The following is a 22,092-nucleotide window of genomic DNA, read 5'->3' on the forward strand; positions in this document are numbered from 1 at the left end:
CTGTGCTTACATAAGATAAATCTCCACTGTGAGAGAGAATAATTTATCAGATGCTACTGAAGTTGACACTACACACTTCATTACATGTTGAAGTTATACTCTTCAGCCTACCCCTAACCCACAATGGATTGCCAGCTCCCATTCCTGGGAGCCACTGTTATCTCCCACCTGCAAATAGCACAAAATGCTGTCTGTCTGGCTGTCCTAAATTCTGGTATGTGGCTCAGAGGGCATGTAAGATTGGCCATACTACATCTCCAATATTTAAGATTCTTGGTTATTAGAAAAGCACAATCAACTGTAAAGCTTTTAGAAGTAAAGGGCCTCCAAGTGCACACACTTCAGTGCTGTGTCAGTCCTGTAGACTTGAGATGTAGTTCAAGTGGTTATCTTGACAAACTTCCTGTAACTTCTGGCTACAAGAGAACAACAGGGAGGTGAAAAACTAACAAAGAAACCAACCAACCAACCAAAAAACAAACAACACATCTACTATCAACAAGATTTTTTCAACTGTGACTTTCACACATGAGCAAAACTGCTTCACAGCCCTGCTTTGAGAAACAAAAAGCAACCTGACATACTCTGACTCCAACATCGCTTCCAGGCCAGAGACCAGGTCAGATAGGAACACAAACTAACAACAAATGCACAGCTGTATCATTATGTTCCTAATATACAAATATAACCATGTGAGGACATGATTTTTCCAGGCCTCACATACATATGACTTTATGAAGGATCTTCAAGGGGCATAATATTCTGTATTACATATTCCTCATAGATTACACATAATTACCTCTGTTTTGGAAAGGCCTAGAAGAAGCACTGGAAAGGAATGCAAAATATAACAGTGACATTCTAGAAACACTATACTAACAATTCAAATTCAGTTGCACCAGAGAACAGAAGTTGCATAAGCAAAATGGCAAACTATTCCAATATCAAGCCAATAAGAAGCTGCACATGTATGTAATGTTATAATGTCAGTATTCTCCAACTTACAGTGTAAGACAAAAAAAAAACCCAACATATTCCTTAAAAATTATTTGTATTATTTATTTTCAAGAGAAACAAACAAAAAACTGCATCCATGATTCATTTGTAGGTTCTCTTTAAACTAGCAGAATGTTCCCTACACAAAAGCATAAGCATTACTATTAAAAGGATTTAATATTTGAGTTTAAGTGCATCTTATTATGATGCAGTCAAAAGGAACCCATGTGAAACTCTGCACCCAAAGAATGAGGCCTCTCTACACAACAGGTTGGATCCTTAAGATATTTCTCCCTCAAGCCAATGGAGTTTTGCAAATTTACACTATCTGAGGATCTGACTCATAGTATTTTACCAAGGAACAAACTAATCTATGACATCATCTGCTTTAAAGAGGATTTATTTAAACACCCACAGTATGCCACAGATTGATAATCACATATTATCTCTCTTGAACATAACTCAAAATGAGGGTTTACCCACTTGAGGCACTTTGCTTTCACATTTCTGTCTCTTTAGAGCTGTCTTCTGTGCTCTTCTTTTTGGTGCTCCTCTGTGCTCCACCTTTTGTTGCTGGCCTCCTTTTCTCCTTCAGTTTCCTTGTAGAATCTCACCTGGTAAACTAAGCAAGTAGACATGGGTGGGGTAATGTAATTTGGGAGCTCCTCCCAACTACTGGAAATGCAACTGCGTCACACGAGGGAACAATTCCAAATCAACTTTCATCTCAGTTGAAAAACAAAGGATACCTAATCCGTCCTTTTTTTTTTTTTTTTTTTTTTTTTAACTGGATGAAAAGCTCACATTGCAAGGGCATGCAAACTTCACTCTCTCCTATTTCTTAAAAACTTTAAGGCATTAAGGGTCTGACAAATAATAGACATCTACCACAGACGTAGTATGCATCTTGTACCACACGCTAACTCTTAGCTTTGGATTTTTGTGAAGCTGCCAAACTGAAACACCAATTAATAAACTAGAATCCAGTCCTTACACAGAGATTAAGTAATTCAGCACAGTGTCTTGGCAAGCTATAATTATAAATTGATAGCTTCATTACAGGCAGAGGAAAAGTAAAAAGAACTATTTTGGTATTGTTTTCCTGTAAAATACAATGTCACATTTGTATTTCTTCCCCACCTGCTCTAAATCCAGTATCAGGTGTCCTAACAAAATGCCTCTAGCCATTGCACTGAAGACACAAAAACTGAAGCAGATGACTGTTGACATTGGGCTGGAAACAGTGCTTGCAAATATCAACATAGATTCACTATGGTTAATTACGTTTTTGTCAAACAGTATGATGTCATACCATCTGAAGTAAAAAATGTTCCTTCATATCCTGCAGCATCTTTATTATTATTCTAGGAACACACAAAAAAGGTTTCTTCTCACCGTGTTCTGATCCTCTGTGCAAAATTAATAGGAAAACATAGAACACATTTATGTCTTGCAGATACATTAGCTGTAACATACATTTTGGGATGCCATTAATATGTAAATGAAAATATATCCAAATGAGCAAGTCTCCCTATGTACGGTTGCACATGAAGCACAGAAATCACAGGAAGTTGGAGGTTGGAAGGGACCTCAAAAGATCATCAAGTCCAACTCCCCTGCCAGAGCATGTTCACCTACAACAGGTCACACAGGAACACATCCAGGTGGGCTTTGAATGTCTCCAGAGAAGGAGACTCCACAATCTCTCCGGGCAGCCTCTTCCAGTGCCCTCACAGTGAGAAAGTTTTTCATTAAATTTATGTGGAACCTCCTATACTCAAGCTTGTACCCATTGCCCCTTGTCCCATCATTGGAAATAACTGAAAAGAACCTGGCTCCATCCTCCTGGCACTCATCCTTTACACATTTATAAATATTAATTATGTCACCCCTCATTCTCCTCCAAGCTGTAGAGATCCAGCTCCCTCAGCCTCTCTGCATAAGGAAAATTTTCCGCTTCCTTCATCATCTTTGTGGCTCTGTGCTGGACTCTTTCAAGCAGTTCCCAGTCCTTCTTCAACTGAGGGGCCCAGAACTGGCCCAGTCTAGATATGGCCTCACAGGGCAGAGTAATGACCCTAGCAGATAGAAAACCCACTATTAAATTAAATTTTTTCAAATATTGAAGTGGCTTTGATGGACAAAATTAACCTTTGTTAATACCTCTGTATGCGTAGAATATTCTAAAGGGAACATACACATCTGTTTTGTATTTTAAGTGACATGTTTCATCCTTTCTCTCCCCTGTATCTAGGAGCCTTTTTAGAAGTGAGGAACACTGAATTCCCATCGGAACAACTTTTGACCCATTCTTTGTTAACCTGAGTACTTTGTGAAGAACTGGTTTTGTGTTCTTCTCACCCACTGGAATTTTCATGTGCATATTAGAAGCCAAGTACCAATGAGTACCTTACACCTCTCAGTACAGCAACTCATATAAAGTGAACTTGGTCTTGACAGACCATTATTAAGCATTGCAAAGCACTGCTACTACTACTGAAATTAAATATACTGGAGGAAACCAGTACAAAACTACCTAAAAGGAGGCTGTGGGTAGGTGGGTGCTGGCCCCTCAAGTAAATAATGATAGGACTAGAGGGCATGGCCTGAACTTGCAGCAGGGAAGGTTTAAACTGGATCTGAGGAAGAATTTCTTTAGTTAGGCATTGAAACAGGCTGCCTAGGGAGGTGGTGGAGTCACCGTCCCTGTAGGTATTTAAAAACTATGTAGATGAGACACTTTCAGGACATGCTCTAGTGTGTGATACAGGTATTGATACATATCTTTTAATTCAGGGGGAATGTTGACAGTTGGATGTGGTAATCTTAGAGGCCTTTTCCAACTGCAATGATTTTGTGAGAAGGATGAATGAACGACTGAAGAGATAGAGATTTTATCACGACCTCTGTAAGGCCTTTGACACTGTTCCCCTTAATATTCTTCTCTCCAAATTGGGGAAGATAAAAATTTGATGGGTGGACTGTTCAGTGGACAAGCAACTGATTGGATGGTCCCACCAGATGGTAGTGGTCAATGTTCAGATGGAGAAGGGTGACAAGTGGTATCCCTCAGGGGTCAATGCCAGACCCATTACTTTTAATATTTTTATCAATGGCATACACTTGTGGTATCAAGTGCACCCTCAGAAATTTTGAAGACGATACCAATCTAAAGTGGTATGGTATAGTTGGCATGCCTGTGAGATAGGATGCCATCCAGAGAGACCTAGACAAATTCAGATGAGAGCCCATGTAAACCTCTTGAGGTTCAACAAGGCAAAATACAAGATCCAATACATGGGTCAGGGCAAGCCTCAGTCCAGATGGGGGTCACAAAAATAACCAGAGGACTGGAACACCTCTTCTATGAGGAAAGGCTGAAAGAGCTGGGGCCATTCAGCCTGGACAAGGCTCCATGGAGACCTTACTGCAGCCTTTCAATACTGAAAGGGGGCCTTTAATGAAAGATAGGAACACACTTTATCAGGGCGTCCTGTGACAGGACAAGAGGTACTGGTTTTAAACTAAAAGAGGGTAGATTTAAGCTAGATATAAGGAAGAAATTTTTTACAATAAGACTGTTGAACTGCTGCAATAGGTTGCCCAAAGAGGTGGTTGAAGACCATCCCTGGAAACATTGAAGGTCAGACTGGATGGCACTCTGGGCAACCTGACCATAAGGATCTTCAAGTCCAACTCCTGTCCCTGTGCAGGGCACCCCCAGAATCACACCATGTGCCTGAGAGCGTCACCCAAACACTTCTTGAACTCAGGCAGGCTTGGTGCTGTGACCACTTCCCTGAGGAGCTTGTTCCATTGCTCAACTGCCCTCTGGATGAAAAAACTTTTCCTAGTTTCTAACCTAAATCTCCCTTGATTCAGCTTCCTACCATTTCTCTGACTCCTGCCTTTGGTCACAGGAGTGAAGAAATCAGCACCAGTCCCATCTCTTCCCCTTGTGAGGAAGCCCTATACTGTGATGAGGTCACCCCTCAGCCTCCTCTTCTCCAAACTGAACAATCCAAGTGACCTCAGACACTCCTCATAATTCATCCCCTCCTGACCCTTCACCATCCTTGTTGCTCTCCTTTGGATGCTCTCCAACAGCTCAATGTCTTTTTTATCCTGCAGTGCCCAAAACTGCACACAGGACTCAAGGTTAGGCTGTACCAGTGCAGAGCAGAGTGGGACAATCACCTCCCTTGCCCGGCTGCCATGCTGTGCTTGATGCACCCCAGGACACGGATTGCCCTCCTGGCAGCCAGGGCACACTGTTGGCTGTTACTCCATTTGCCATTAACGAGGACCCCCAGGTCCCTCTCTGCCATGCTGCTCTCCAGCCACTCATTCCCCAGTTTGTACCTGCCACCAGGGTTGGCCCATCCTAGGTGCAGAATACAGTACCTGCCCCTTGTTAAACTTCATGTGATTAGTGATTGCCCACCTCTCTAATCTGTTGAGGTTTCCCTGTAGAGTCTGCCTGCCCTCAAGGGAGTCAACTGCTCCTCCTTTTGTCATCCACAAACTTGCATAAAATTCCTTCTAGTCCTGCATCCAAGCCATTGATGGAGATGCTAAAGAGGACTGGGCCAGGGATGGAACCCTGCAGGACCCCACCAGTGACCAGTCACCAGCCTGATGTTACCCAATTCACTGTCACTTTTTGTGCTCGACCTGTGAGCCAGTTGCTCACCCATCATACAAAATGGTTGTCCAGCTGTATGCTGGACATTTTATCCAGGATGATCCTACAAGAGTCAGTATCAAAAGATTTCCTGAAGTCCAGAAATATTACATCTAGTGGCTTCCCTTGATTAGCTAGGTGGGTTACCTTGTCATAAAAGGAAATTAAGTTTGACAAGGACTTTCCCCTCATGAAGCCGTGCTGGCTGTGACCAATGACTGTGTTGTCCTCCAGGTATTTTTCCAATAGCTCTCAGAATAATCTTTTCCATAATTTTACCAGGCACTGAAGTTAAGACTGACTGGTCCATAGTTTCCAGGGTCCTTCTTCTTGCCCTTCCTCAATATTGGAACATTAGCCAGCTTCCAATCAACTAGGATCTCTCCAGATTGCCAGGACCTTCCAAAAATAATGGAGATAGGCCTGGTGATGACATCAGCCAGTTCGCCGAGGACCCTTGGATGAATCCCATCAGGCCTCATGGACTTGTAGGGATCTAACTATAGCAGCATACCCTGTAAAAGTTCAGAGTCAGCTAAGGGTTGATCCTTGTTGCAGTTATGGTCCTCCAGTTGATCCATCATCAGTGTTGGACACTGTGGCAAAAAACCCATTAAATATCTCTGCTTTGTATCCCTGTTGGTGAGGTGACCATCCTTATCCTGTAAAGGACTGATATTGTTTCTACGCTGCCTTTTGCCATTAATGTATTTGAAAAAAAAAAGCTCTTTTTATTGTCCCCCACAGTTCTGGCAAGTTTCAGTTCCAGTTTAGCTTTAGCCACTTGAATTTTCTCCCTACAATAGTTAGCAGTGTCTCTGTATTCTTCGCATGTCACCTGACCTGGCTTCCACTGGGCATATACCTTCCCTTTTTGCCCGATTTGTAGGAGCAGACCCCTGTTCAGCCAAGCTGGCCTTCTGCCTCATTTGCTTGACTTCTGACATTTTGGGATTGCCAGTTCCTTTGCCCTTATTAGGTGATGTTTAAAGAGCACTCATAAACCCCAGCATCTGCAAAAATATTTTCACAGGGGACTTGACTCAGAAGCTCCCTGAGCAGCCTGAAATCTGCTCTCCTCATGTCCAGTGTTGAAGTTTTGCTTGCGGTTTTCCTCGTCAACAGAGATTTTGAACAAAACTGCCTCATGGTCACTGTTGCTGAGATGACTTCTGATCTCCATTCACAAGATCCTCACTGTTGATGATGAGCAGCAGATCAAGGAGGGCTTTCCTCTGAGTTGGCTGCCTTATGACTTTTCCATAAAGCTGTCATCCAAATGGCTTCGAAATCTTTTGGCCTAGGTTGTGCTTGCTCTATATTGTCCCCAGTTGATTTTCAGCAAGCTGAAGTCCCCCATGACGGCAAGGGCAGTTGACTTAGAAGTGTCCCTTATTTCCTGAAAGAACAGGTCATTGGCATCTTCATTCTAGCCAGGAGGTCTACAGTGTATTCCCACAATGACATCTGCAACATTTTTTTTCCCTTGACTCTTACTCAGAGACGCTGGACTGTGCCAATGCAAACTGTGAGCTCCATACACTCCAGCCCTTCCACGACATACAAAGCCACTCCTCCACCTCTTCTGTCCTGCGTCTCCTGAAGATTCTGTACCTATCCAGCAGGGTGCTCCAATCACAGGACTCATCCCACCAGGTTCCACTTATGCCAATAATGTCAAATCTCCAGGACTGAGACAGGGCTTCAAGCTCAACCTGTTTATTCCTCATGCTGCTTGTGTTACTGTAGAAACACTTCAGCTGTGGTACATTGTGGTCAACACCTTGCAAAGCAGAATGAGGGATCCCATTAGTGGTTTTTTCCTCAAGTTTTGTCACACCATCCATCACTGTTCACCATTGGCAACCCTACTTTTGTCTCCTACCTCCTTCCAAGCTAGTTTAAAGCTCTATCAACAAGTCCCCGTAACTTTTGTGCTAGAATTATTTTTCCTTTCTTAGAAAGGTGCTTGCTGTAGTGAAATGAGGCAGCCAGGTGCCACTAATTGCCAGGGAGTGGTCAGGTTTGTCTGTGCCTGATTAAGGCGGGCCCTAACTGCGCATGAGCAGGATCGGGGGCCAATAAAAGGTGAGGCCTGAGACTCAGGCTAAGCTCAGTCCTGAGCTAGCTAGCAGAGAGGTCAGTCACGCTTGGAGCAATAGCACCGATCCAGGCTAGTCAACCCTGAGGGCTATAGGCTCAGAGCACTATTCGTGAGTCTCTGCTGGAACACCTGGTTGGACCTTGAAGCGCCATGACCTAAAAGAGGTTCATCCTGCTACAGCTTACTGTCTTGTATTAGCAACCCAGGTGTTGAGTAGATAATCCCATGATCAAAGAATCCAGAATTTTTCTGCTTACACCATTCTCAGAGCCATGTATTGACCAGATAGATTTGTCTAATCTTATTATTATCATCATCCCTTGTTAATGGGAGGATTAAGGAGATCACAGTCTGAGCTTTCAAACCCTCAACCAAATGTCCCAAGGCCCTAAAATTTCTTTTAATTGCCCTCAGACTTCTCTTGGTTATTTCATCATTGCCAAATTAAACAAGTACCAGTAGTAATCTGAGGGCCTTACTAGACTAGGGAGTTTACTAGTAATGTCCTTTACTCAAGCCCCTTGGAGACAAGAGACTTCCCTGTGTGTTGGGTCTGGCCTGCATATCGGGCCCTCTGTTACCTTCAGAAAGGAGTCTCCTATTACAACGACCTATCCTTGCCTCTTGGCAGAGGAGGTCACAATGCAGGCTGCAGTTGGTTTAGCATTGGGAGGCGCTTCTACCTCAGAAGGATCTTCTGAGTATATATACTTCTGAGGTAGCATAACCTTAGTGACACTATTTAAGAAGTCAGAGTATTTACTTATCCCACATGGATACTATCTGGTTTAATTATGTCTGTAAAATCCTTTCTAAATTAGAAGTGGCAAGCATCATTTATTAGTTAAGTCTAAAACACCAACGCAGAATCAGACTGATCATTGATTTATTAAGAAAAAAACATTTCCAATAAATTGCATTTCAAATGTGAAACTACAGTAATAGCCTTTTTGACTTAAGATATTTTTGTGAGGAGCAAGGCAATAGACTTTTGATGAGTTTGAGGAACAGAAGTGTAATCAAGAACAAGAGATATACGTACACTTGTCCACTGACATTAACGTGGCATCAGCTAAACAGCATTGCATAAGTCATGGGAATGGGGACCACATATATATCCCAGCTGTAGGACCAAGCTGAGAGAAGACTACTCCTCTCCTTATGGAATGTCACTCACTTGTAGTCTGGCTATTCACAAGTACCCACGCCAGTCATCTACACAGAACCACCCAGAACCAAATTTGTAGCCCAAAACCACCTGCAAAGTGGCAACATGTGAAAAACAAAAGTCCAGATTTCTTTCAGTATGGCTCCACTGCTGTCAACTCTCCTGCTCACAGGTGTATCAAAGCTATAGCCAGTATCTGCAGGCAGAATCCACCTGTCAGCTATGAAGGACAGCAGGCCTCTTCTCAGTGTGCAATGAATCCTCTTTTTTGGGTCCTCTTATCCCTATGATGACAGCTGTGTTAGCTAAGGTACTCTTCACTGGAATTTTGTATTTCAGTCAGTGCTTACTGTATTTCATCAGCACAGATGTAGAACTCAAAACATTCAGAAAAAACTTGGATCAAATGCCCTGTGAATTACGATGTTTCAGTATATACACCGGACAGTCCTGTGGCCCAACTCCTCCCTGGACAATTCCACCTATTTGGCCTGTACTGCCAAGCTCCACACTCTTAATGCCAGTAGGTGGAATTTTAGGGGAGGAAATTAACCATGCCCTTAGAATGCAACTGAAATCCCAAAGAAATAAGAAACTATTCATCTGCATACGTATAAGTGCATACCTCATATGCTGCCAATTAAATTTCAATCAGATACTGCATATGCACAAAAATAACCAAAATCAAGTGGAATTTAATATTAGGTGCCATTCAAAAGGTACATATGTGATCATAAATTAAACAAGCTTTACTGAATCTGAGCCTAACCCAGTATAAAATAACCACAGCTTTTCCAGGCTACTTCAGGTATGAATGGTCATAGTATGGCAACATGACATGTAATTCAGAAATACCAACATGTTATAGAAAGTAGGGGCAGTAAGGGACTGTCTAAACTGGGTCAAAATGCTTTTCAAAAATATTTTAGCTAAAATTAATACAGTATAAGGAAGAGTGGGTCAAGTTTGATTTGAGTTGGCCAAGAAAAGCCCATGGAGAAATCCCCTTAATTAAAGTGAGGCAGCTTCAGTGGTGGCCCAACTTAAATGCCTCTACACAAATGCACACAGCATAAGAAATAAGCAGGAGTTACAAACGTGTACATGCTTGCAGGGCTATGATGTTACTGGCATAACTGAGGCTGGTGGGATGACTCCTATGCCTGGAGCTTGGGAAGGGATTGGTATAAGCTCTTTAGGAAGAGCTTATCAATGACCAGCTGGTACCCACGGAACTCTGCCTGGGGATGGCTGATGAACTGATAGATTACGAGCCAGGCTTAAAGGGAAGACAGGGGAGGAGACAATGGGGATCTGCTATAGGCCACCTGACTGTGATGACAGAGTGGATGAGGCCCTCTACAGGCAGATAGGATCAGCTTCATGTTCACAGGCCATGGTCTTCATGGGGGATTTCAACCACCCCAACACCTGCTGGAAGGACAACACAGCAGGGCACCAGCAATCCAGGAAGTTCCTGGAGTGCACTGATGATGACTTCCTTCTCCAAGTGATAGAGGAGCCAACTAGAAAAGGTGCTATGCTGGACCTTGTTCTTAGCAACAAGGACAGGCTGGTGGACAACGTGAAACTTACGGGCAGCCCTGGCTATAGTGACCACAAAATGTCCACCATTCAGGACCCTTAGGGCACGAAGGAGGGCATGCAGCAAGGTTGCTACCCTGGACATCAGGAGAGCAGACTTTGATCTCTTCAGGGATCTGCTTGTTATGGCATCATGGAATAAAATCCTGGATGGAAGAGTAGCCCAAGAGGGCTGGTCAATATTCAATTAAGCCTGGCCAGGGACAGCAAGGGTAACAAGAATTTCTACTGGTCCAACAGTGAAAAGAGGAAGACTAGGAAAAATGTGGGCCCTCTCTAGAAGAAGGAGACCTGTTCATGTGGGATATGAAGAAAGATGAGGAGCTCAACGACATTTTAGCCTCAGCCTTCATCAACAGGGGTCAGGCGCCACCACTCCAGTTGCAGTGGGCAAAAGCAGGGACTGGGAGAAGGAATATCTGCCCACTGTAGGAGAAACACAGGTTTTTCAAGGGCATTTCAAGGACCCAAAAGGGTGTAAGTGGGCCTTTGATGTAGCAGCTGTGGAAACGGATGGCACTGACCAACGTCTGCCTTGTCTGGCCTTTCAGATGACCCTTGTGTGGTGGGCCTGATGAGGGTAGAGGAACATTAGGTACCAACTGCAGCTATCACAGTACATCAGTGGCAGCACCATACCAACAGAGACTCTCTGCTCCCCATACAAAATCTCATTTGCTAATTGGAGATCCAAGGGGTGATTAGCAAGACTCCCTCACTTTTCAACAGTCCTGTATGGCCAGTACAGAAGCCTGATGGAGAATGGAGATTAACTGTGGACTGCCATGGTCTAAATGAAGTCACACCATCAATGAGTGCTGCTGGTGCCATAGGGACACAGGCCATCATCCCGCAACATGAAGTTTGCACCATATTTAACTGAACAGCTAACAGCTGCACATTTCCATTACACTTCTTACATGTGCAGTGCTTCGCAATGGCAGCACTGCTCCTGCCCGAGGTGTTGTACTTCCATTCTCATGCTGTTGTTGTCACCACTACTAAAACAACACCTCACCTCTAGAGCCATAGTCCATTTTGCCTGTTGCTACATCCTCACAGAGTGGATGTGATAGGCTGTGAAAACCTCTACAATCTGGTAATCTGCACACAGCAGTCCAAATTAGAATAACAGGGCACTCTCATACAGAAAAAGGAACTACTTTCCAGGATGGCTTCAGATATCACATACACTAGGAGACACAGACATTTGTCGATGATCTTTAAGGTTTTTTGCAGCCTGAGCAATTCTATGATTCTATGACTGTCCAAGCAGGAGGCTCCAGAGGAACAATCCTCAGGGCCATTTCCCAAAACAAGACTCCAAAACACCGTGTCCACGACTCTGTAGGAGACAATCAGATCTATACCTTACTAGGCAAGAAAGCTATGCTCCCTTTCATTCCCAAAGACAAACTGCTAAAAACATCGGAATTCTCATTTAACCTTACATGCCTAAAAACAATAAACTGAGTCCCTAAAAGGACAGAAACCTAAGATTGACTACGAAACATCAGAAATTCAGGTTAAGTCCAGTTTGAGCCTCCCGTACTTAAAAAACAACAGAAAAACCCAAATATAACCCCAAAACCCCCCCGAAACCGAGCAACGAGAAAAATTTTAAAAAATGCAATTAAGGAAACCAAACCTCAGGGATCGCCAGGGAAGGGGGCGAGAACCGCCCGGCGAGAGCGGGTCTGATAGGCAAGCAGGCCAAGCGGAAACCCCGGCCCGGTGATCTATCTATCTATCTATCTATCTATCTATCTATCTATCTATCTATCTATCTATCTATCTATCTATCTATCTATCTATCTATCTATCTATCTATCTATCTATCTATCTATCTATCTATCTACTTATCTCCCTCCCTCCCGCTCTTCCCTCCCGCCCCTGGGTCACCTGACCCCGCTCCGTAGTCGTCACATGCGCACGCGCGGCAGCCGTTGTCCCCGCGGCGGAGCAATGGCGCTGCTGGTGCGCGATCCGCTGGTTGCGCGGGCGCGGCCCTACCCGCTTCCCTCCGGCGGCGGCTCCGTGCGGGGCCTCCTCCGGGACCGCGCCCGGGTGCTGGTGAGTGAAAGGGGGGGAGCAGGGCACGGGTAGCGTTTGTAGAGGCGCGGCCTCCTCTTAGACTTGAGGAGCAGGGATTGCGGGCTCTCACGATGGAGGCCGTGGCAAGCAGGACGTGTCTCTGCCCTCGCCTCTTCCCCGCCCTTGTGCCGTCTCCGCTTGCCCGCCGGGCCTGCCTCTTGGGCCTCGCCGCGGTGGGGGGGGGCTTGGATCGGTTGTCTGTCGGGAGCACACTTGTTGCTGTCGCGTAGCTGAGCAAGAGAGTTTGTTGTAAGATAGTCCTACAGTATCTTACGTATTTTATGTATACAGGTGGGAGATAATCCGTCTTAAAGTATTTGCAATCCAGAAAATGTGAGCTTTTAATTATTTTTTAAAACAGTGTTTCAACACTGTCAGTTTTGCCGTAGCACAGCTTTTCCCCGCGAAGGTTTACAAGCGGATTCAGATTGTGTTTAATCCATAAGTAAACGGGAATTAATATAAGAAGCATAGGGAGTGCTTATGCTTTTAAGACTGAATTTTGCTTCAGCTCTGTTCTTAAAGGAAATTTTATTTCTTAGTAATTTTATTTTCTCAGAATGCTTCATTCTCAGTCAATAACATGACTTCACTTTGCTGTTTTTCAGAATATCCCTGAAGAAAGCTTGTATGTGAAATGTAATGGGCGACTGGTTAATGAAGAAGATGTACTCCAGAATGGAGCTGTTTACAGTCTGGAGCCAAGACTTTGTGGTGGAAAAGGAGGTTTGTTGCTTAACTGCTTCTTACTGTTTAGATTCTTAAATTTAAAAACTTCTGTTCTACAATAATCTATACTGACAGCAGAAATCTTAATCGATTAGCATATCTTTACTACTGTGGATGACTGTGATACAGTGTCAGTGATCTGAAACCAAGGTCTATTGCAGAGCTCAGAATTGACCATGGAAGCTGCAGTTCAGCTAACAACTTTGCTGGTATAGCTCCTATATGCGCTGCTGGTTGGCTTATCTGTACAAGTAGAAATCTGTAATGTGCATCAAAGTGCTTTCCAAGCTAAAATTGTGTCTAACAGCACCTGGCTTCTTAGGCTTCCAAGTTTCTTGTCATGGTCATGTAGGACAAATGTGCCAGGTACTAATATGTTATATGAGCTAATTTATTTTGTTATCTCTTACTTGAAAAAAAAAAAAAACAACCTATAAATGCTAAGATCTTGGTAGCTTAAGAACTAAAGAACTAGCCTTATGTTGCCAAAGTATTTTAACTGTATCATGGAAAGGTGTATATTAATCATATAAAACAATGCAGCTACCAGCAATATGGGAATTCCTCAAAACGGGACAATATGCATTATGCAGGTTTAGCAGAGTATTTGAGTGTAATTAGATTCAGTATATATTTGCCCTCTGAATCATTCTCTCAGAATTTTCTGTCTTTTGAATTGAATTGCTGAGTAACTGTGCAACATCTCTTAAGACTGCAGCTTAGCTTTATAGTTTTCTCAGCTGGTTTATAGTTTTACACAAATGAATGTTGTTGCTATAGCTCATGAGCTATTGTGGGTTTTTAAGTGTGCTAAAAGTGGCACATATGGTAGTGAGTTCATAGTGCAACATGCTGCTTCTTTGTACATTGTCAGCGTCACTTTTTCAGGGATGACACAGAATAAGCATTCTGTATTGCTGATGTGCACTTAGGGTCAGTTTAAAATCGTTATTCAACATTTGTCAGTTTTCTGAAGTGTTCCTTTTGTTTCAGCTTTGTAACTTAAAAGTATAAAAATAGGAAACAGGTTGGAACTATTGAGATTTACTTAGTGACCTCAAGGGAATACAAGTCATACAGGCTTAGAAGAGAACTCGGCAAGCTATTATCAGACCTAATTCAACACCTGTGAACTTAGTGTATACAGTGCTGTTGGATTTTGAAAGCATGTCTTGCTAGGTGTAGCAGCTAGGTCCTCATTCTTGAGAATGTAAAATTCAATAGTGTATTTCATGTGCTACAGAAATTCTCCTTGCCTGTGGCAGCAATTTGATTTATTAGCTGAGCGCAGTACTTTTTCTGCCTCATGATACAGTAGCTTGTTTGGATTGCTTACTGTTTGTCGCAATTTTCAAAGATATTCTTGAGGTAACAAAAATAGATTTGTTTAGTTTCTAGGTAAAAATCAGTGTGTGGCACTTTCAGATTGCTTTAAGGATTATAATAATATTAACCCAAATTTGTGTCTTAGCAGTAGTTAAAAACCTAAGCATTTTTTCTCAATCTGGAGACAATGTCAGGTGGGACCAAGTGAGAGAGAGTCTTGCCTATGAGTAAGTAGTGGCTGAGAAGGGTATAGAAATCTATTTTGGAAGGCTCTCCAGCAGAACATTGTACATGATTATTATCTTGATGAAACAACTAAGGGTATCTTGTAAAAGCGAATTTTTTTTTCTTAGTTTTTTAAAAGAGTATGCAGGGGTTTCTAGAAAATCTGAAGTCTGTCTGGTGTGGTATCAGGAGCACAAAACCAATTTGGGTGGTAAATTTTTCACTTACTGTTTCAGCATTTCACTCAATAACAATTCTCCCAACATATTGCAACTTTCAACTTACCTTATTGAGGGAGGGGAAAGTGTTGAATTCATTGTATACTTTTTCCTTAATTATTTTGTTGTGTACTAGCCCATTCTAATTTGTTTCCTAATTTCTAAGAAATTTTAATTTTAAGAAATTTAAAATTTTTGTTTAGTTAATTACTTGTTTTTTTTTTCTCAGGATTTGGATCTATGCTGCGAGCACTTGGTGCTCAGATTGAAAAGACAACAAACAGAGAGGCTTGCCGAGATCTGAGTGGAAGGAGACTTCGAGATGTCAATCATGAAAAAGCGTGAGGCATTTTTTTAGAAGCTAGAATTAGAAAATAAACTGACCGTATAGTTAACAAAAGAGTTAAAACAACAGGCTATTGCAGCAATAAAATTTTATTTTTGAAAACTAAAAAGAGCAGAAGTAAATTCTAAATCCCAAATAGACTGGAAGTCAAAGAGATTCTTCTGACTCTATTACTGCAAAATAGAGGTGATTAGACTGCAGTGTGCTTCCGAGAGGCTGTTTACCTCTTAGATTTCTCATCTGGAATTTTCAGTTTTTCTCTGAAGCTACAAGACCACGATACTGGTGACTTTACTGCTGTCTGTGGCTTCTAAAATAAACTCTACTCTTTTCTCTGTAGCAGAATCTTTCAGAATTTCTTCAGTAATTCTTCTGGATGTTGTTAGTTGCCTTTATCTCCCTAATAGATGGCAGAAGAATTCAGTAAGCATTCAAAACAAGAACCTGATACAACATACAGTGTTGGACATGCCCTCATTTTCATGGTTCTGTCACCTGCAGGATGGCTGAATGGGTGAAGCAGCAGGCAGAACGGGAAGCTGAAAAAGAGCAGAGGCACTTGGAAAGGCTGCAGCGGAAACTTGCAGAGCCAAAACATTTTTTTGCAAGTCCAGAGTACCAGCAGCAGTGTCATGAAATGGCTGAGCAACTAGAAGATTCAGTCCTTAAAGGTACTTCAGCTCAATCTCACTTCCTGTCATCAGAAAATAAAGCAAGCTACTTAGTTCCATTAGCCTCAATCCACTAAGAAAATTAAATAAATAAATAAATTTACTAACAGTATGTCTTTCTATTCAGTGGAATCTATATTCCATTAAAATTTGTTGAACATAATTTTTGGCTACTGATTCTCAAATGATGTTGGAACAGTGTAACACAGACACATGCAATGCTTCATTTTACTTTGCTTTACTGTCATAGCATAATAAAAGGAAAATTCTCCCAGGGTAATTTTGTAGTTCATCTCTAAGAATTATATAAAAATTTTGAGTGAAATGATAAACGGGTCTTACTAGAAATGGAATCCAACTACAAAATACCTTGTTTCACTTGCTGTTCTTTTTAGTTATTTTACATAACCAGGATTGTTCCCTTTCTGGCATCTTGACAGTGAAACCTGCAGCTGAAAGGGATGTAGAATCTGAGAGAGTTCAGTTAATTAATCCAATTTTAAGATTGACTCTGTGCCTTAGTAAAGCAGTGTAAGAAAGCTTTTGCTGCTACTGAATTTATTTTGAAGCTTCAAGTCTACATAATGTGCACCAGTAGTCATTATTTTCAGCTTGTGTTTCAAATTGCATCCAAAGTTAAAAAAATATAATTTATAGCATTTCTGAATTCTGTACAGATGAAATATACTTTTTGTCTTGAAGGATTGCAGGCCTCTTCAAGCAAAACAGTGTCACTGGCAAGTGGCAGTAGTCAAAAGCGTCCAGGTGAATTTGGGAAAAATGGAACAAAATCTAAAAAAAGAAAATGCTTTTGGTAAGTATTGACTCTGTTAAATAATAGCTTACCAAAGATATAGATTTAAATAGTAAAATTAACTTGAACTGATTAAATTGGAGAACTGTAATAAATGTTGGTGCATTCATATAATTCTTACCCAGATGAGATGACAAGCTTTATTTGCAAAAATAGGCATCTTTTTTTTTCTCTTATTAATAGAATACTATTATATATCTCAAATTTTCTTTTTTTCATTAATAAGTTAAATTTACAATGAAGTAAAAAGAAAATTATTTTATTCCTTCAATTTCTCACCTACATGAGAGGGATTAATGATTACAGTGGTGTTGAGAATAGTAATAGGTAGCACACATTTCTGTACTGGGAATGCTGTGAAAAGATACCTCTTCTGGGGGGATATTGGGACCTGTTCAGTAGTAGCAGCAGCTCTTCCACTTATTAAACCATCCTAAATAGCCACAAGGGTAGTTCACTGCATGTGTCTGAAGTTTTAGAAAGAAAATGACAATAGAAACAATTTATTTTAAAGTGAAAATAGGTTAACATTAATTTCTAATGTATGGCTTGTGGCAGGCTGGGATTGGAAGGATTGGATGATGAGAACAGTTCGGATTGTGAGGATGACAGTGAAGATGATTCCCCTCATGCATCTGATGGAAGTTGTCAGTTGGGCAGCAGATGTAATGATAATGCTGATAACTCAAATGAATGTTCAGGCAGCTCTGTGGATTCAGTAGAGGATAGTCCAGGTATCAGTGCTACTGATAAACCACTGGAGCAGCCAGAAGGTAGTGGAAGAGATCTGCACGGAGACAAACACACAGGTGGGCAAACTGAAATTCCAGCTGAAGAAAACAGTGAAGTGACAAAGCCTGTGAAAGATGAGGCCCAAGAAAAGAAAAAAATAACCCAAGCTTTGAAAGAAGAGGAGCAAGAAAACATTTCTTCTCAGGCTCAGGGAATGAACCATTTACAGAGCACAGTAAGTATGAAGCAGCTTTTACTCAATCACTTTTCCCTTTGTGCATTGCAGGAATGGAGAGGGGATTTGTATGCTCTTACTTCAGTGCATTAGATGTCTCCCCAAGAAGTTAATAGAATCTCCGAAGTCTGATTGAGAGCACAAAAAATCCCACAGCTAAACTGAAGATGGATCATATGAATTGTGAAAATGGAATGTAACACGTTAATGAAAACTGCATCCAAAAGTGGCTCTTAGTTGACAATGTCTCCATGGAGAAAGTTGTTACAGGGTAGCATTGTCTTGAGAGATGCTTGGTAGAATGGATCAAGGAAGGACTTTATAGGGTTAAAATTTTATCTATATAAGATTCAGTTAATCTTGGCTGTCTGGTAGTCTTTCCTGAGATCCATGTTTCTCTTGGGTTTTTTTGTTGGTTTTGTTTTTGTTTTTCATGAGCAGATACACTTGAATCTAGAATTCTTCATTGAGAGGAGAAAAAAGAAAACACACATCTGTGTTATGAAAGAGTCCTACTTTTTGACACATTGCCACACACTAACCAAGTCAATTAAAATTGACCTCTATATTTAAATCAGAAGTTGTTCCAAGTAGATGTCCCTTTAACCAATCAGCAGACCAGTCTTTCTTAGTTGTTATCATAAAAGGCCTTAATCTAGTTCCCTGGTAACCTGGTGCAAACTTCAGTGAGTATCAAAAATCCGAAAGCAGCAGCTCCATCACTAGGGAGACAGGATGGGTATAAATTACGAGATTCATCTGAACTGCAGAGGATTGTGGAAGAGTGGTTTTAAAATTGGTCATCTGGTATATGCATGGTGGAAGCAGGTCTGTGCTGTTTCCGTACCTTTATCTCTGCGGGCAATCTGAGTTGGTGTTACAGCTCTCAGCCAGATAAGGAGCAGCACGGACCATGACGTTGCTGATGGGCAGAATGGCTGGGACTCTTACTGAAGAGGCTTTGGATCCGTCTTCCAGACAAAAGAGAATCTTAACATTTTCGACTGAACTGATGAAAGCCCAATTAATATTTTGCAGTAAAAGCTGCCTGTATTTGTGCTTCATTGGTCCTTGCATACTATATTAAAAAATGTTAGGGGTAATGAATCTGGGCTTATTTTAGCACTAAAGAAAAACAAGCTTTGTTTCAGCTTGAGCAGGAAACCTACAATCAGTTGCCGCAGTCTGAATTCTGGTAAGTGAAAGCTTAATACAGTTAAATAGAAGAAAGACCAAGGGTGTAATCTGATAAATAAGAATTTTGTCATCTACTGGCAAACTTTAAACAGGATGTTTACCATTCTTCACTGTTTACCTTTTGCTCAGTATTTGTGAGACTGCTATTCCTAGAACAGGGGACTTCACCAATACCATGGCAGATGGGTCTTTCAGGTGGAATTACTTTTACAGTAATCCTTGACAGATTTTTTTGTCTCTTTTTGTATGTGTAGAAGGACAAAGGTTCTAACTGTGCTAGCAGTAATTGTTTTTGCTGAGTTCATAGTGGAGCAGTCTCAACCCACTGCTCGTATTACTTGCTCTGAAGTCCCTATGATAATTCCAGCATGGTGTGTGTGGTAAGACTGATATGTGCTTTTAAGTACTGAATGAAATGAGCTTAAATTTTTGTCTGTTTTAATGTCTTAATGTTTACTGTTAGTAAAGTCTAGCATTCAGATTGTTCAGTCTTTGCCATGTTCTTTTGTGGACAAGGCCCTGGGCTTGGACTAAACAATCTGCCAAGATCACTTTCATCCTCGGTTATTCCCCAGACATACTGATTTCTTCTTAAGGTTAAATTTTAATCCATTTTCATGTGGCAAAATGAGATGTGAACTTCAGAACTTATTATTTTGTTATTCCTAGTTTTAAGAAGCGTGCTGCATTAAAAATAACTATTCATCCTCCTTCCTACTACTGCTGGAGGTATATTCATTGTATGTTATACTGGGTTAGAAAAGTGGCTGTGAGCCAAGATTAAGCTACTGAACTGCTGTGTGTGATGGTGGGCTGTTGTTTTGAATGCAGTTTTCTTGGGAGTACTTTACTTCCTTTGGGATGAAAACAGTGTTGACTATTTTGTCTCCAGAGGAAGAGGATTAAATACTTCTGCTTCTTTATTTACTTCTTTGGCATTCTTCTATTTCAAGTAGAATGCATTGATTATAGTGGAATAATTTTTCAAGTTCAGCCATGTTTGTATCATGTAAAATGACTAGTGCTTCTGCCTGGGAGGCTGTGTACATTGCAAACCTAAGCACATCTGTGGCTTATCTGGATACGTTAGAGCTTTTAACTAGTGAGCAGCAGCATTGTGAATAGACCTGTAGTAGCACATTGAGACACACTTGGTGTGAAGCACACTTGAGCATTCACCCCTCTATTGGTTTTGTTATCTCTGCTAAGATGTGCTTGTTTTACAATTCGGCTGATCGCTAGCTTCAGTGTGCTCGTACATGATACAGTAATACTTTGCCTGGGTAGCGTAAGTTCAGCTAGTAATGAGAATATCCAACATATCGCATATGGAAACATTGTGCAACTTTATTAAGTAATGAGTAGTTTGAGATAATCCGAATTGAAGGTCTTCTGTAAAAAAAGCATTCTGTCTATACATGTTCCATCCCCTCAGTCAGGAATAACGTAATGATAGTCTGATGGGATTTTTCTCTCTTTGCAGGAGGCAGAACCAATAGACTTAATGGCATTCAACTCTGCTGATGAACTGGAAGCCCTGGGTTTGGATAAACTGAAGATGGAATTGATGTCTCTAGGACTGAAATGTGGAGGCACTTTAAAGGAACGAGCAACAAGGCTTTTTTCTGTGAGAGGTCTGTCTAGAGACCAGATCGATCCTGCATTGTTTGCAAAGCACTCTAAAGGGAGAAAAAAGTGATTTAAACCCAAAATTATTATATATCCGTGTCCGTTTAAATTTTTCTTACTCTGCTGTCATTCCATATTGCCACATAAAGTCGTTTGGTATCCCTGGATAGCTTTTGTTTCTCTTCTTAATTAGGTTCAATTAATATAACAGTAAGTTGTAAGATTGCTATTATGTATATTGTTAATAGTTATGTGTTCAGTACATTCCATATTAAAGGAGTGAAATTACTGTCTTTTTATAAGCTTTACAAATGGCTATAATAATACGTCCTAATGCAAGAAACAAGAGTAGTTCATTTTTAGCTTTATATTGAATCTCCTTTCCTCAAGTTAGCGCAGTTAACAGTCGCCAAATGACACTGAACCTGCGATCCAGGCTTAAAAGCAGATGTTTCTGTAAGTAACATTTTTGTATGGATGAGATTAGTATAAATAAATATGGTGGGCTTTAAGTTCCTGTGGGGTGTTAAGTATCAGTAGGATAGGTGTTACTAATGTGTGTAAGTATTTCTTTTAGAAGAAATTTGTTATGGTTTAGCAGTTTGGCTGGACCAAAACCAAAGTACAGAATTATTCTCTCATTACAATCACAGAATTATCCAGGTAGGAAAGGACTTCTGAGATCATCAAATCCAACCCTTAATCCACTACCATTACCCGCCCCCTCCACCTTCCCAAGGGAAGATAAAAGGGTAATAAAGACGAGACTTACATTTGGAAATTTAAAAATAGGAAACAGATATAGTGAACAGGGGAAAGGCAGTAACGCATGGGATAACGAACAAAAATACAAGCATATACAAATATATATGCAACCCGATCTCGATGCTGGCAGGGATAGGTGCCTGAGGGCCTCTTGCGGCAGGGCCAGCGCAGGAGAGGCGTCCACGGCTCTTCCCAGCGCCGGATGGATGCGGATTCCCAAGAGCATATGGGGAGATGGTGGTAAAGGAGTTTAGAGGAACAGCCGCGAAGCAAGAAAAGGTAAAAAACGGGCTGCCGGTCCGCCTGACCTTTTATATAGAGTACGGGCAGAAAATGGGAGGGAATAACCTCTCTGTGTTCTGCCCCTCCCAGAGTCTAAAACCCTTCCTTTAGTTCCTTCTACTCAAAGTGACAAAATTAAATAAAAGCATTTCCTCATTTTGCTCCAGAAAAGTAACATGAGTGAGGAGGGAAAGAGCGAATCACACATTTAAGGAGGAATCAGAGTGAAGTAGGCTGCTGCTGACTGCCGAAGGGTGATCATCTGCGACTGA

At 41.4% G+C, this 22,092-nt stretch overlaps 1 protein-coding gene and 1 long non-coding RNA gene across 2 annotated transcripts; one reads left to right on the forward strand and one right to left on the reverse strand.

The window, feature by feature from the left end:
• Positions 1-322: 322 nt before the first annotated feature.
• On the reverse strand, positions 323-12,286 carry LOC115598117. Its single transcript, XR_003987395.1, has 3 exons — positions 12,206-12,286; positions 1,480-1,618; positions 323-416 (listed from the first exon to the last, which is right to left on the reverse strand). It is a non-coding gene; the product is annotated as an uncharacterized LOC115598117 (long non-coding RNA).
• Positions 12,287-12,467: 181 nt separating this feature from the next.
• On the forward strand, positions 12,468-21,285 carry SDE2 (SDE2 telomere maintenance homolog). Its single transcript, XM_008501135.2, has 7 exons — positions 12,468-12,630; positions 13,260-13,377; positions 15,379-15,490; positions 15,997-16,166; positions 16,869-16,980; positions 17,539-17,947; positions 20,628-21,285. The coding sequence occupies exons 1-7, from the start codon at positions 12,484-12,486 to the stop codon at positions 20,841-20,843; spliced, it is 1,284 nt and encodes a 427-aa protein (XP_008499357.2). The 5' UTR covers positions 12,468-12,483; the 3' UTR covers positions 20,844-21,285.
• The last annotated feature ends 807 nt before the right edge of the window (positions 21,286-22,092 follow it).

The sequence above is a fragment of the Calypte anna genome, chromosome 3, assembly GCF_003957555.1.
Source record: "Calypte anna isolate BGI_N300 chromosome 3, bCalAnn1_v1.p, whole genome shotgun sequence".
NCBI classification, from domain to species: domain Eukaryota; kingdom Metazoa; phylum Chordata; class Aves; order Apodiformes; family Trochilidae; genus Calypte; species Calypte anna.

What these genes read in the sequence shown, in the direction of transcription:
- SDE2 (XM_008501135.2), top strand. Translation starts at nt 12,484, where the DNA reads ATGCGCACGCGCGGCAGCCGTTGTCCCCGCGGCGGAGCAATGGCGCTG. An exon ending in AGAAGATTCAGTCCTTAAAG is followed by an intron (nt 16,167 to 16,868) that starts GTACTTCAGCTC and finishes TTTGTCTTGAAG; the next exon opens with GATTGCAGGCCTCTTCAAGC. An exon ending in AAAAAAAGAAAATGCTTTTG is followed by an intron (nt 16,981 to 17,538) that starts GTAAGTATTGAC and finishes GGCTTGTGGCAG; the next exon opens with GCTGGGATTGGAAGGATTGG.